This window comes from Wolffia australiana, chromosome 19 (genome assembly GCF_029677425.1).
Source record: "Wolffia australiana isolate 7733 chromosome 19, ASM2967742v1".
Lineage (NCBI taxonomy): Eukaryota > Viridiplantae > Streptophyta > Magnoliopsida > Alismatales > Araceae > Wolffia > Wolffia australiana.
Genome location: NC_135853.1, coordinates 321,524 through 336,178, shown reverse-complemented (window position 1 = coordinate 336,178; position 14,655 = coordinate 321,524). Strand labels below are relative to the sequence as shown.

At 43.8% G+C, this 14,655-nt stretch overlaps 2 protein-coding genes across 2 annotated transcripts; one reads left to right on the top strand and one right to left on the bottom strand.

Annotated features, from left to right (window-relative positions):
• Positions 1–4,360: 4,360 nt before the first annotated feature.
• Positions 4,361–10,513, bottom strand: LOC144715886 (uncharacterized). Its single transcript, XM_078590891.1, has 3 exons — positions 10,489–10,513; positions 8,096–8,580; positions 4,361–4,708 (listed from the first exon to the last, which is right to left on the bottom strand). Exons 1-3 carry the CDS (start codon positions 10,511–10,513, stop codon positions 4,361–4,363), a joined length of 858 nt encoding a protein of 285 aa, XP_078447017.1.
• A 255-nt stretch (positions 10,514–10,768) lies between these two features.
• Positions 10,769–13,441, top strand: LOC144715799 (laccase-7-like). Its single transcript, XM_078590802.1, has 6 exons — positions 10,769–10,923; positions 11,245–11,396; positions 11,503–11,750; positions 11,829–11,957; positions 12,032–12,985; positions 13,076–13,441. The coding sequence occupies exons 1-6, from the start codon at positions 10,828–10,830 to the stop codon at positions 13,204–13,206; spliced, it is 1,710 nt and encodes a 569-aa protein (XP_078446928.1). The 5' UTR covers positions 10,769–10,827; the 3' UTR covers positions 13,207–13,441.
• Positions 13,442–14,655: the final 1,214 nt, after the last annotated feature.

Sequence of the window (14,655 nt, the reverse complement as noted above, 5' to 3'; positions counted from 1 at the left end):
GATTATGTTGAATGTTTTTCTATGTTTCTTTGTAGCATGAAAGAACATTTCTCTTTACTATTGTTCATTATATGTTTAAATTTTCGATAAAGAAGACAAAAATGTTTTTCACAAAAATAAATCCAAACATAGAGAACATGAACGGCTAGTTGTGACAAGTTGATATGGAAAATGAAATAAAATTTTCAGCCAAAACTGGTTCTTGAATATTCCCTTCAAAACAGTTTCAAAGCCTAGCATAAAGCTGTACCATTTGACATGTAATGCTAAGATTATATCGAATCATTATTCGAGCATTATTTAGTCCTTTTCATGCATTAAAAGTAAAACATCATTTCACTTTACTCTATGATAAATCATAGACTTAAACATAGAACGATTTATTAGCTTAAGTCAAACTAGTTTACCAAAGGGAGAATGTTTAGAAAAATTCTAGTGCAGCAATCTCTTTGAAAAATTATCTCATATATCGTGTGTGATGTTATCCTCTCTGCCACACTTAGATGTTGAAGAACATCAAAATGTTACATATACCATAAATAAATTCCGGTGATATTAAAAGCAACGCTAATGCGCAACAGACAACAGCTTCGAGGAATTAAAAGAAACTACCCGAAGAGCATATAATATAGAAGAATGAGCTTTAATTGAAGTGAAGTTCATGATAGAAAATTTGTTAGTGGAAGCATACCGATGTCCATCTTCTTGGATGGCTTGGAGTGGATCTTCTGGATCAATGTAGGGGAGGCCGAATCCTCTTCTGCAAATGGAGGCTGGAGGGTCTCACGTCCTTACATTATCCAGGGACCACAACCATTCTTTTATAGACCTTTAAGGGCATATCAGTTTACAAAACCACCCATTACGGTTATGTAACTGGCCTGGTTTCTACACATATGTGAAACCATAGCAACATGATCATATAATGCCTTAATCCCGTCCTTATAAAACCATTTTTAATGGGATTAATATTTTTAATAATAACCATGATATACAGCACAATGTGTGTAAGACCACATTGAGATTCAACAATCTCCCAATTGGGCGATACATACATGATCCTTCGGATAACTGTTTATCACAACCTTATGAGCTCAAAATTGGTTATTATATGGTAAGGCATATTCTAACAATCGCGTCCATTATCAATCAAACATAGGACTGTAATAGCATTACTACAATTTTATGCATCTAAGCCAAAACAATCACATACATTCTTTTGATTAATAACATAGATCAACTATGGATGTGTAGCATGGAAATTTCACAAAATGTGATTTAAAGTGAACATTTCCAACTTGTCCTTCTTTATGGAGATCAATACTCAATATGGATAAACTTAAAACAGTCTTCATTTCTACAGAAATATTTACATGAATACATTTAAAAACACCAAATACAAACTCCCACTTGAATTCACAGTTCTTCACAAGGGAGAACTCCCATATGAGCAGTATGCTCTAGAAATACCTTAGGTAGTAAGCCTTTCGTAAGCGGATCCGCAATCATGGAGTTTGTCCCAATATGCTCTGTAGACATCTATCCATTTTGAATTCGTTCCTTAACAACTAGGTACTTGATGTCTATATGCTTAGACTTAGTCAAGCTCTTATTGTTATTGGAGAATAACACTGCTGATTTATTGTCAAAAATATCTTGAGAGTTTTTCAATCCCACTCAGAATTCTAAGACCAGTGACAAAATTCTTCAGCCATAATCCTTGATTGGATGCCTCGTACATGGCAATGTATTCTGCTGCCATGCTAGAAGATGTTATCAATGATTGTTTAGCACTCCATGATATGGCTCCTCTAGCAAGCAGAAATATGTATCTTGAGGTGGATCTTCTTGAATCTTGGCATCCAGAAAAGTTAGAATCAGAATACCCAACGATCTCCAAATTATCTGACTTCTTATAAGTGAGCACGTAGTCTTTAGTTCTTTGCAAATAGTGCATGATCCTTTTTGCCGCTATCTAGTGATCCATTCCTGGATTGTTCAAGTATCTGCCCAGCATTCCAAGCATGTATGCAATATCTGGACGCGTACAAACTTGGGCATACATCATACTTCCAATTGCCGATGCATTAAGAATTTTCTGCATTTTTTTTAGCTTCAAAATCATTTTTAGGGCATTGACTGAGAAAAAATTTATCTCCTTTAGCAACAGGGATGTTTCCTGGTTTGCAATTTTGCATGCCAAATATTTTGAGAATTTTCTCAATGTAGGCCTTTTGTGACAGCCGGAGGATATTATGAGTATGATCACGGTGTATCCCCATGCCTAGAACAAAGGAGGCTTCACTGAGATCCTTCATCTCAAAATTCCTTGATAAGAAAGATTCAGTTTCACACATCAGCCTTGTACCAATACAGGCAAGCAAAATATCATCTACATACAAAACCATTAATATATATTTACTCCTATTGAACTTGTGGTATACACATTCATCGACTTTATTCATCTCAAACCTGTATGAGATAATGACTTGATGAAACTTTTGATACCATTGACGGGAAGCTTTTTTGAGCCCATGAATAGATTTCTTTAATTTGCAGACCATTTTCTTTGAGTCTCCTGATACAAAGTTTTCTGGTTGCTTCATGTATATTGTTTCCTCAATGTTTCCATTAAGAAAAGCAGTATTTACATCCATTTGGTGGAACTCAAGGTCATAATGTGCAACTAGTGCCATTATTATCCCAAAAGAAACTGGAGAAAAAGTCTCTTTATAATCAATGCCTTCTCTTTGAGTAAATCTTTTTGCAACAATACGCGCCTTATGTCTCTCCAAATTACCCTTTGAATCCCTTTTGGTTTTAAATATCCATTTACAGCCAATGGGCTTCGCAACTTCAGGTAATGGGACAAGATCCCAAACGTCATTGTCTCTCATGGACTTAATTTCCACATTCATGGCCTCAATCCACTTTTGAGAATCTGAACATTCCATGACACTTTGAAAGTATATTGGATCATCTTCATCAATGCTCATGGTTTCTTCATGTTCTCGGAGATAAACATAAAAGTCATCTGAACTGCATATCTCCTTTCTCTTATGGATCTTCGTACCGGCATTGATTCTTGAGGTTGTTGAGTTTGTTCTCCTAGGATGGAAGCTTGATGACTATTTCCTTCATCCAGATTCGTTGTTTCTACAATATCAAGTAGTACTTGATATTGGCTTTCCACAAGTCCAAAGCTCATAGGGAGTCCTTTGAGTTGCCTTAGTTGGAACGCTATTTAGAATGTAAGTTGCCACCTTTAGTGCTTCTCCCTAAAGGGGTTCAGGTAAAGAAGTTTGATTAACCATACTTCTTACCATGTCTTTGAGTGTTCTATTTCTTCGCTCAGCAACATCATTCATGCTAGGAGATCCTGGCATAGCGTATTGTGGAACGATACCACACTCTTCTAAAAACTTGGCGAAAGGTCCTAGACGTTGTTCTCCTGAGCTGTCATTTCTGCCATAGAATTCTCCACCACGGTCAGAACAGATGCTTTTTATTCTTTTACCAAGTTGAATTTCAACTTCAGCTTTGTAACTTTTGAACACGTCTATTGCTTGAGATTTCTCATGGATGAGATACAAATATCCATATCAAGAATAATCATCTATGAATGTGATAAAATATTGTTGACCATTCCAAGATGTCGTAGGGAAAGGCCCACAAATGTCCGATGTATCAATGCTAAGACTTCTGAAGCTCGATTGGAACCTGATCTTGTTATGTCTGTTTGTTTTCCCTTAATGCATTTGACACATGTGTCAAAGTCTTTAAAATCTAGGGAGTTGAGAATTCCTTCTGACACAAGCCTAGCAATCCTCTTTTGAGAGATGTGGCCTAACTTTTGATTGCCATAAAGATGATGAATTCTCATTACATAACTTTTGCTTCGTACCAGAAGTACTAATTTGCAATGACTGATCCAATGAAGATGTGATCGTGTCAACTAAATACAAGTTATCATAAGCCACCAAAAATCCAATAACGATGAGTACTGAATTTTGAAACAAAGTAAACTTTCTATCTCCAAATGAACAATGATAACCAGATTTGTCCAAGACGAAAATAGATATTAAGTTGTGTCCAAAGGATGGTACAATAAAAGTCTGATTCAAATACAAATAATAACCAGTACTTAACTTTAGCTTGAAGACACCAACAGCATCGACCTCCATCGCTTTGCCATCACCTTGATAGATAAATCATTCATCTTCATTTGGCTTGCAATGGTTGAGGCAGCCCTGCATTGATACACTTATGTGAGTTGTAGCACCGAAATGTACCCACCATGTGTGTCTTGTTACAAAAGCAAGGTTGACTTCTAAAAAACAAGAGAAAAATGTGTACCTTTCTACTTGCACCAAGCAAGATATTTAGCACATTCTTTCTTCATGTGTCTGCTACACTTACAAAAGAAGCAAGCACGGTCCGTATGTTGTTTCTTTTTAGGCGGACCATCATCAACTTGATACCCCTTGCGCTTTCCTTTATCCTTGAATTTTCCCTTTGAGACAACAGTGAGATGAGCACTTTCACATTTTTCAGACTTCAATCTCTCCTCTTCTTGCACACAATGCAAGATGAGCTCATTGAGAGACCAAAGGTCCCTTTGACAGTTATAGCTCACTTTCAACTGATTGAATTGTATAGGAAGAGAGTTGATAGTGACGGAACGCGCCAAAGGGTCATCAACAACACGTCATCGGAGCTGTCTTCGTCGACATCAGCATCACCGCCGATCCTTGTCCAGCCCGACCGGCACGCCAAAGCGTCCATGAAGATGCCTGGGTTAAATACCCTGAGTAGAGCACGTCCGCATTTGTATCTTTGTATTTTCCGTTATCTGTTTTCATTGGTTTAATTTCTGTTTTGGGTTCGTCGCGACGAGTGTTCCTACTCGTCATGACGCGTCCGTATCGTTTTAATTTCATATCGTTTTAATCTCCTAGTTTCTTTATTTATATTGTAAAATGGGTTCTCATTGCTGCCGCCATCGGGTTTTCCTATCGTCTGTCACACACATACCTCTTGGATCGCTTGACGCCGGACATCATGAGAATTCTCGCGCCTCGGTCAACGTCGCATGTTCACACGACGGGGATATTGCACTCGAGCGTGGTGAACACCATGCACACCATCAGCCGTCCGATACCCTACCCACAATGTCCTCCCGCCACAGCCCTTGGGTTTCTAACCACCAGCTGCATGCGGATACCATGAGTCGCTTGCTTCCAAACACCACGCGAGTTCTCACGCTCAGTCAACACTGCCGCTCGCGCGACCAGGAGACTGCACCTGCACGTGACAACCCATCGTGTGTGTCGTCGACCGTCCGAAAGTCTGACCACTTGTGGGTGGTGACTCGCTGCGCGGTTGCTTGATCAACTGTCGAGGAGAGACTGTCAATCTCTGCCGACGAACCTGATCCACTATTAGGGAACCAGCGTTGCATGACTGAGGTTTTCACCTTCTGTGCATGGAGTTATTGATCCACGTGCAATAGCATTTGTACGTGCACCTCGCTCTGCCTGCCCAAAGACCTTGCATCTGTTGCCTCGCACATCGCCGTGTCCTCTCGCACAATTGCGCGTGTGTATACCCAGGTGCCGCCAGTCACTGTCGCTCGCCCACATTTTCCTCTCTTGGACTTGTCCAGTAATTCACGCGTCGGGCAGCCAATCGTGCGCCGCTTTGAGCCGCAGCGCTCGCCGCACCACTTTACCATTCATCAGCCGTTGCACCGATTCGCATCCACCATCGAGCCACCCGGCGTAGTTCGGGTCTGCCACCAGAATTACACTCGTGCCAATCCATCCTCTAGGTTTCCCGCCGGCCTAGATCGACCGCTAAAGCCATACCCCTGCCGACCGCTTCGATCTCCCCTCCTCGCCTCTACTCCTTGGTGCTCCCCTCCTGCGTCGCGACACCGCTGCCAGCCAAGCCAACCGTGCCCATGATTGGTCCAAACTAAGGGGTAAAATTTGATCTTAAGTCGTTTGTAAGGATAGTTAAGTACCAATCAACAATTTTATTTCCTTACTAGTAGTATTTTAGTAAGGGTCGATTCCTCAGGGAGCTAGGTAGCTAGTTAGGATGAATTTCAATTAGTATTGCAAGTTCAAGATTCATATAAACCTTTTTTGTAATGTTTTTAGTGATTAGGAAGGTTAATGTTTAATTAATAAGGATGATATGAATTTTAACGAGTGTGAAAAAATTTCCATAGAAAGTTTAGATTGAGAATGATTTTTGAGAATTTTTTCAGAATTGTTTATCATCTCTAGAGAGAGATAAAAATTTCTGAATTTAATTGAGTGAGAAAAGGCGAGGAAGAGAGAGATAGCGCACAAGCTTGGGCGCTTCCGCCGCTGTTTGTGCGCTGGGCTTCGCCGCTCCACCGCTGGTCGCGCGCGTGGAGGTCCTCTCACGTGCGGTGGACCAAAACAACGATATCTGGAGTTCCAGATATCGGTTTGACACGTGTGAGTAGGCGTTGGAAAGCTTGAGACGTTGGCTATCTGCTAATGATAGCCAATAAGCTTAAGAGAATTCTAAAAGGAGATAGGGTAAGAAGAAGCACGTAACCTTTTTGTCACACCCCAAAGGGCCCAAGGTTGTTACTCCAGCTCCCTACCAACTGGCTTCAAGATCCAGGACGCTTCTAGAAGACTCCTTGCACCTTCTGAATGAAGATGGACCCAGGAACAAGCTCAAGAAAGAAGGAAAGTGAACAAAGCAATACTCAATTCTTGGATGCCCTCAAGGAGGGTGAGGGGGTACATGTGTTTGTTCCAGCCATTCTTGGTTGTTGGATCATGGATGAATGTCCAGGATTGAGTTCTTGAGGCCTCAATCCAGGTGATCAGACCCCAACCAACCAGATTCCAACTGGCTATAGTTAGTTACAACAAACTTTAACCAATGGGAAGGGAAAAGAAAGAGTTTGTTAGAGTTAGTTACAACTCATCCCTAGCCCTTGGATTTGAGCTTAAATGGATGGATGGATGGGTTCCACCTCATGAATCCTGGGCTGAATCTCAACCCTGGGCTCTCCTCCAACCAGAATCTGTCAGTTGGAGTCACCCTCATGTGCCTTGATCAACCTGGAAGCCTCCAAGGACGTTCTATAAGGTCTCCTTCAAGCTCCTTTATACCAAGCCTATCGATTGAGTCAACTCCACTGGTTAGCATGCATCTTTTTCTTCATTGCTCCTTTTGACTTGAAATTTTGTCCTAAGCCTCAAGACTCCTGTCTTGACTTCCCCATAAAATTTCGTAATTTTATGACCATCAAAAGTCAACCTTGACCTGAAGAGCCAACACACTAGGGAAATCGTTAGATTCATATCCCACTTGACTACACGAGTCAAGTGGGGGTTAGAAATATCCCTCAAATCCTCTTAAAGGTAAATCCCAAAATGTGTAACTTGTGAAATGCATGTCAATGCGTTGATGGAATCATTCATTAAGTAGAAAATGTAAGCTTTTTAATCATTGGGAAAGTGAAAAGGCATGATCTCATTACTATGCAAAATAAGCACTTTTGGCAATGTTGTACTTACTTTTAGGATATTTAATATGAATAATGCATGGAAATGACTATCCTTATTGAGTTTATCATCCCGTCAACTGTACGCCTTCGCCTACCTTCTCGCACCGGCCTGTGCCCGACGAAGACATCGACGATCAGTGACACCATTGACAAGGTACGTCGTTCCCCCTTGCTCGTCAATTATATTACGTCTTCTAATATATTTTTGGCTGTACTCCACCGCGCGTGGGTTAGATTAGGTGAGAGATGATTGAACAAACTAAGAGTTGAGCATCTTCCTAGGTAAGGGTTGAGCCCGCCCGTTACGTGCGAGCCCCTACGAAACTATTATGTTCGACACCGTAGTCATCGTCTTCACTCCGACGAGGGTCAGAAGGTCATCATCATTGTCATCAGAACTCGGCGAACCCCACTCGTTGGCCCTGCACATACATTTCATCTAGGACATTCGCATCATGTAGTTACATTCACTTAGTGAATTTTCCCATAAGACGACGCCTTCGACGAAGTCCGACATCAGAGAGCCATATAGACAATAGATTCCTTGGGTAGTTCCAAACATAGAGCCTTAAGCTTGGAACGAATTTGAGACATTTTAATTATGTACTCTCTTCTATTGCCTTTACGTTTACACCTCATTGTAGTTAGGCGATTCATAAGGGTACTAATCTCAGCTCTATCACTTTTGTAGTATCTCTTCTCAAGATCTTGAGGAAGAACTTTAGCTTTTGTTGCCTCTTCAGATACTGTATCCCTCAAGAATTCAGGAATGGTACACTTTATGACCATCAAGCTCATGTGATTTGATCTTTCCCATGTATCATAGACATTCTTTTCCTCAACTACGGAAGAGTCTTTGATGCCCTTTGGTTGGTCATTCCTCAATGCATAGCCAAGGTCCATTGCATCGAGATAAAGTGTCACAAATTCCTTCCATTTCTTAAAATTGGAGCCATCGAGCATTGGAATGGAATTTACATTCGTGCAAATATTTGAAATATTTGAAACTGAATTTGAGCCTAAACAAAGAATTAAACATACTCACGTAAGAATGAAAAATAACTAGGCATGATTCAAAAACAATGGTATTCCCCCATCTCAAGAGATCTAGTACAACATCACCACTCATCTTTGGATGATATATTGACTTGTAAGTGATAAAATGACATTCAAAGAACCTTCCTTTGGGCCAATTCAATGACGTCATTATAACTTAATAATCTTCAAATTTACTACTACTGATGTGAGTGTTATTTGGCCAGATACTCATTTTCCTTTGGGCCAACAAGTATTCGCATAAATAACATCACATATGCGTCTTAGTATTATAAATAGACACACCATCATCTCAATTAAAAGTCTATTTTCATGAATAAATACCAGACCAATACCACCATTTTAATTAGCCATATGTGCACTCGATTCGGCCAAACACCTATTTTCCTTTGGGCCAATAAGTGTCTGCATGAATATTAGGCACATTATAATTGTAAATTAGATTATATACATCAAAATGGGTATCACGCACACAAGAATCCTCATTCACCAATTTCAACATATCTAATTCATAAATCAAATAATGCAAATAGAAATTGCATATTTGAATTGAATTCATAATCAGAATCTGTTCATTTGCATAAAGAAAGAATTAAAATTGATGAGAATATCACGCTTTGTTCATATTGAGTCATCCATTTATAATCTTTTCATATTCCTTGACGGGCCATTTGCTCGTCCAAGTTTTGGACTTAAATGGGCAGTCATACTGGCATTTCACAGTATTGGGCTCTCAAAAGAATTAAAATACAATCCATATCCCTTTTTTAAAACGAGATCGGATTTTGGGGGTGACTTTAAGTGACAGCTCACCCCATCCCTGGGTGAGCGGTTCCGTAAAGTGACCTGCCTTTTTTGTTTTTAATTTCGTGGAGGTCACTTCGTCGTCGTCGTCTTCTTCTTCTTCTTCTTCTTCTTCTTCTTCTTCTTCTTCTTCTTCTTCAGACGACAATTGTTAAAAACTGTCACCCTCTCATCCCGACTCTGCGGTGAACTTTCCCCGTGGTCCTGCCGTCGCCGGCCTTAGGCCATTGCCGTCGCCATGGCCATTCCGAATGGAATGCCACCGTCAAGGCATACATCATGTTCGTAATTTGTCATTAAAAAAACCCAAGCACATCCAGAACGAGAGGAAAAAATCCAGTGATATTTTTTAACAATGTTCAAATGACTTATGAATACGAGTTGAACATAAGCCACCCAAAAGATAATTTCAATGTCAATTTTTGATGAACAAACAAAGCACTGGGATTAACTCGAAGTGAATTCTATCAACGAATGATCTGATACCAATTGATAGAAAATTCGTCAGCGGAAGCATACCGGTGTACATCTTCTTGGATGACTTGGAGTGGATCTTCTGGATCAATGTAGGGGAGACTGAATCCTCTTCTGCAAATGGGGGTTGGAGCGTCTCATGTCCTTACATGATCCAAGGACCACAACCATTCTTTTATATACCTTTAAGGGCATATCAGTTTACAAAACCACCCATTACAGTTATGCAACTTGCCTGGTTTCTACACATATGTGCAACCATAGCAACATGATCATATTATGCCTTAATCCTGTCCTTATAAAACTACTTAAATGGGATTAATATTTGTAATAATAACCATGATATACATCACAAGGTGCGTAAGGCCACATTGAGATCCAACAGTTCAAACTTCTAACATATAGTTTTCTGGTTCATATCAGCCTTGTAGGCTCATAGCGAGATTACTCGACGAATGCAAGGTCAAATAGTTGTTGACACATTCTGTGATTAGTAAGTTATCTGCCATGATCGGCAAATCCTCCATCGCCGCAAAAATGATTAATATTATTGGCATGTTCAGCTCTTCTTTGACCCAAAGGTAGAGATATACCGTTTGACACCTTGAGCTTCGCCATTCGTTGCTCAACCCATCGCCGAGCTACTCACTCGACAAGGGTAACTCCTTTACACCAACCCTGCCTGGGGGAAGAGGATAGCCTTTCGCAATCGAAGTGACTGATACGACTCCACCTACTCCCTCGACAAGGACTTGCAATGATGATTCCATGAAGTGCACGAGTTGGTGAGGCTCTCTAGTTGTAGAGAGATATAAGATAGAGAAATAATAGGCGTAGCTAAGATAAGAGGTTTTTCAGACCGCTATAAGAAGACTAAGGAGGTCCTACGACTTTTTTCTTAGGAACAAGGACGCTCGCTCGTCTTCCGCGCCATGGCAGCGTCGGCTTACATTTTCCTCTTCCTCGCATGCACAGTGTCCCTGTGTTGTGCCCCCAGTCGGGCCGCCATCGTCAAGCACACCTTTCATGTCTCTCCTGACCCTCACTTTCTCTTTTATGAGTCATATATAAGTAGATATCTTCTTCTTCTTCTTCATAGATGTCTTCCTCTTCTTTTTCATAGATATTATCTACATAGATATCTTCCTCTTCTTCTTTTTCATAAATATCATCTTCATAGATATCTTCTTCTTCTTTTTCATAGATATCTTCTTCTTTTTCATAGATATCTTCTTCTTCTTCTTCTTCTTCTTCTAATAATAATAATAATATTATTATTATTATTATTATTATTATTATTATTATTATTATTATTATTATTATTATTATTCTGACTAGAATACTTGCAGGTTCGCGAGATGAAGATACAGAGGCTGTGCCAGGAGAGAACGATCGTAGCCGTGAACGGGATCTTCCCGGGGCCGACTGTCCACGCGAGAGAAGGCGACAGAGTGGCCATCCGCGTTATAAACGAGTCTCCTTACAACATGAGCGTCCACTGGTCAGCCGTCCTCTTTTTTTTCGCAGAAAAACACAAGGCATTCGCTCCCAGCTAGCTGGAGCCTCTTACTGTCTTACTGACGATGGGTTTGTTGGTGAGAGTCCAGGCACGGAATATTCCAGCTCCTTAGCGGCTGGGCGGACGGTCCCAGCTACGTGACACAGTGCCCCATTACCCCCGGCCAGAGCTACACGTACAGGTTCAAGATCATCGGCCAGGAAGGGACCCTCTGGTGGCACGCGCACGTCTCCTTCCTCCGCGCCACCGTCCACGGCGCGCTCGTCATCCACCCCAACGATGGCGCTAATGCCTATCCTTTCCCCAAGCCCTACAGAGAAGTCCCCATCATTCTCGGTGCGCTCCGCTGAACTGCTCTACGTCCTATTCCTCTGTCTTACTGCGTTGTCCGTTCTCCCTCCACGATCCTTTCAGGGGAGTGGTGGAACGCCAACGTCGTAGACGTGGAGGCCCAAGCTCTCGCCACCGGCGGCGCCGCCAAGCTTTCCGACGCCTTCACCGTCAACGGCAGCCCGGGGGACCTGTATCCTTGCTCTTCCGAGGGTGGGAATCTCTCCGGAGCTTCAGCAGAGATGGGGATTATTTAACTGTTTCGTTGTGCCGTGTCACCCCCGCAGGTACCTTCAAGCTCGAGGTGAGTCCGGGAAAGAGGTACCTACTGAGGATAATAAACGCGGCTCTCGATACCCAGTTCTTCTTCAAGATCGCGGGGCACCCTCTCACGGTGGTTGCCATAGACGCGGCCTACACCGCCCCGTACCGCACGAAAGAGGTGGTGCTCGCGCCGGGCCAGACCGTGGACGCTATTCTCGTCGCCGACGCGCCGGCGGGCTCGTACTACATGGCGGCGCGGCCCTACGATAGCGTACAAATCGTGCCCTTTGACAACACGACGACCACGGCAATTCTCCGATACGCGTCTTCCAACGACGCGGCGGCGGTGATGCCCAAAATGCCGGCTTTCAATGACGCGGCGACGGCGTATCGCTTCTACAGCAGCCTAACTGGGCTGGTCTACGACGGTGCGCCGCCGCTTCCTCTGCGGGTGGACGAAAGGATGTTCGTCGTCTTCGGGTTGAACCTCGTCCCCTGCGATAAGGGGAACGGGACGACCTGTGCCGGGCCATTTGGCGAGAAGTTCGCGGCGAGCATGAACAACGCGTCGTTCCAGCTGCCCAAGAGGCTGTCGCTGCTGGAGGCGCACTTCTTTGGGATGCCGGGGATCTTCACGCCGGATTTCGGAGATCGGCCTCCGGTCATCTTTGATTACACCAGCGAGAAGATTCGGATGAAAGCGGAGATGATGCAGACGTCGAAGTCGATCAAGGTGAAGAGAATCAGGTACAACTCGACGGTGGAGGTGGCGCTCCAGAACACGGCGTTCCTGGCCAAGGAGAGCCACCCGATCCATCTCCACGGGTTCAATTTCTTCGTCCTAGCTCAGGGGTTCGGCAACTACGATAGAGCTCGTGCGGAGAAGCGCTTCAATCTCGTGAACCCCCAGGTGCGCAACACCATAGCGGTGCCCGTGGGAGGCTGGGCTGTCATCCGCTTCGTCGCCAACAACCCAGGTGAGACGAAAGAGCGGCAATTTTGATTTCCCCGCTCTCGCTCGACAGGAACAGAATGACCTGTATTTTTCTCGTTCCTTGCGTCTGTAGGTGTGTGGATAATGCACTGCCATCTCGATGTACATCTACCGCTGGGCATGGCCATGGCGTTTGTCGTGGAGGATGGCCCGACTGCGGCCTCAAAGCTGCCCCCTCCTCCTATCGACCTGCCCCGCTGCTAGAGGCAAACCATATATCCACATAGAGAGAGAGAGAGAGAGCAATTGAAGAATCAAGAAGAGAGATGAAGATGAAAACAATAACTCGCGCAAAGCGTAACGTGAATTATTCTTAGCTGATGAAACGTCAAAAAGTCAATGATTAGTATTTGATGTTGGAGTGCGTGTCTCGTAAAAGTCGGTTGCTGTGGTATGTTGCTTGTTATTGATGAGAAAGATTGGTTATGGTTTTTTGTTGCGGTTGGCCGAAGGCTTTGTCTCGCTGAGTCCTAACTCTAGTTCTTCCTTAAAACATGCAACCCGTCGAGCTCACCCCCCAGGAGAAGGCAGAGCTTGTGACTTCGGGAGGGGTTTTGTCAGCACACTGAAGAACTGGATGAAACCAGATAGTAATTTGATGAGAAACCCCTCCTCAGCAACTCCTTCCCGAATAAGGTGGAAATAAATTTCTTTTGTGGTTCATTAACAGTGAAGTGTAGGTGGCGCGTTGATGTTGATTTATAGCTCCAAGAGTAGAGATTGGATTTAGGTCAGCTCCACAGTTCTGTCAGCCAGAGATTTTTCTGATAGCCAAAGAACTTTATTTACTCATAAAATAAGTTCACTACTTTACTCACAAAACCACGTCAAGGGATGCACATTTTATAGCCTTTTTTGACGTAGTACACGTCCCATTCTTGACGTAGTCAAGGCTCTGTAGTGGCCTTACCAGTAGGTGAAGGCCCATAACTAGTTAATTTCAAGTACTTTGTGTGGCCTTTAAAAGGGAAGGGTGTTAGGCACCTAACTAGGCGGCATTCCCTGCCCAAAGGCCTGCGTGCTTATTGGGAGGGCGTGTTCGCGTGAGACTCACGACCTTTAATGACTGAGTCATAATTAGCGCTAAGATGCACTAAGGTTAGCGATGCCCAACCTGATCTTTCAGGTCATTGCCCCCGTATGTGGTGATACACTGCGGATGGTGCGCGTGCCCGTTCGCGCCTAGGAGGAACGGATCCTGTGAAGTCCACACGTGCTGGGCGCATGGGCCGACAGGCGTGAGCGCGCGGGTGCCAAGCACCGCGCTGTAATGCCAAGCGCCATGCGCGGGCGCCAAGCGCCACGCGTGGGTGTGGGACGGTCGGGCCGGGCGGCATGCCGCGGGTACAGCGTGCGGAGTTGTGCGGGATGCTGCGCAGCGGCCGCACGGGCAGCACGCGCATTGAGTGTGCGGGGCGCAAGTAGGCGACATCCCGCTAAGAGATTAAGGTAGTGGCGCACAATGAGCGTCGAGGCAGCATGGGGGCGCATGGCATTCCCGCGGGTAGTGTCGGCCGCGTAGCGCTCGGCTCAAGGTGCCAAATGCGGCGGCATCGCACAGTCTGCGCGTGATAGGTGTCAGCACGGGTGCTGGTGACGTGTGTGATCGTTAAGGCAGGCGTAGCGTGTGTGATCGTCACGCTTGCGGGTGTG

Coding starts and splice junctions, on each gene's coding strand:
- LOC144715799 (XM_078590802.1), top strand. CDS start 10,828: ATGGCAGCGTCGGCTTACATTTTCCTCTTCCTCGCATGCACAGTGTCC. Junction 10,924..11,244: donor TCGTCAAGCACACCTTTCAT/GTCTCTCCTGAC, acceptor GAATACTTGCAG/GTTCGCGAGATGAAGATACA. Junction 11,751..11,828: donor AGAAGTCCCCATCATTCTCG/GTGCGCTCCGCT, acceptor CGATCCTTTCAG/GGGAGTGGTGGAACGCCAAC.
- LOC144715886 (XM_078590891.1), bottom strand. CDS start 10,513: ATGGCGAAGCTCAAGGTGTCAAACG. Junction 8,581..10,488: donor GAAGCTCAAGGTGTCAAACG/GTATATCTCTAC, acceptor TTCTTTGTTTAG/GCTCAAATTCAGTTTCAAAT. Junction 4,709..8,095: donor AACTACCCAAGGAATCTATT/GTCTATATGGCT, acceptor CAGCTCCGATGA/CGTGTTGTTGATGACCCTTT.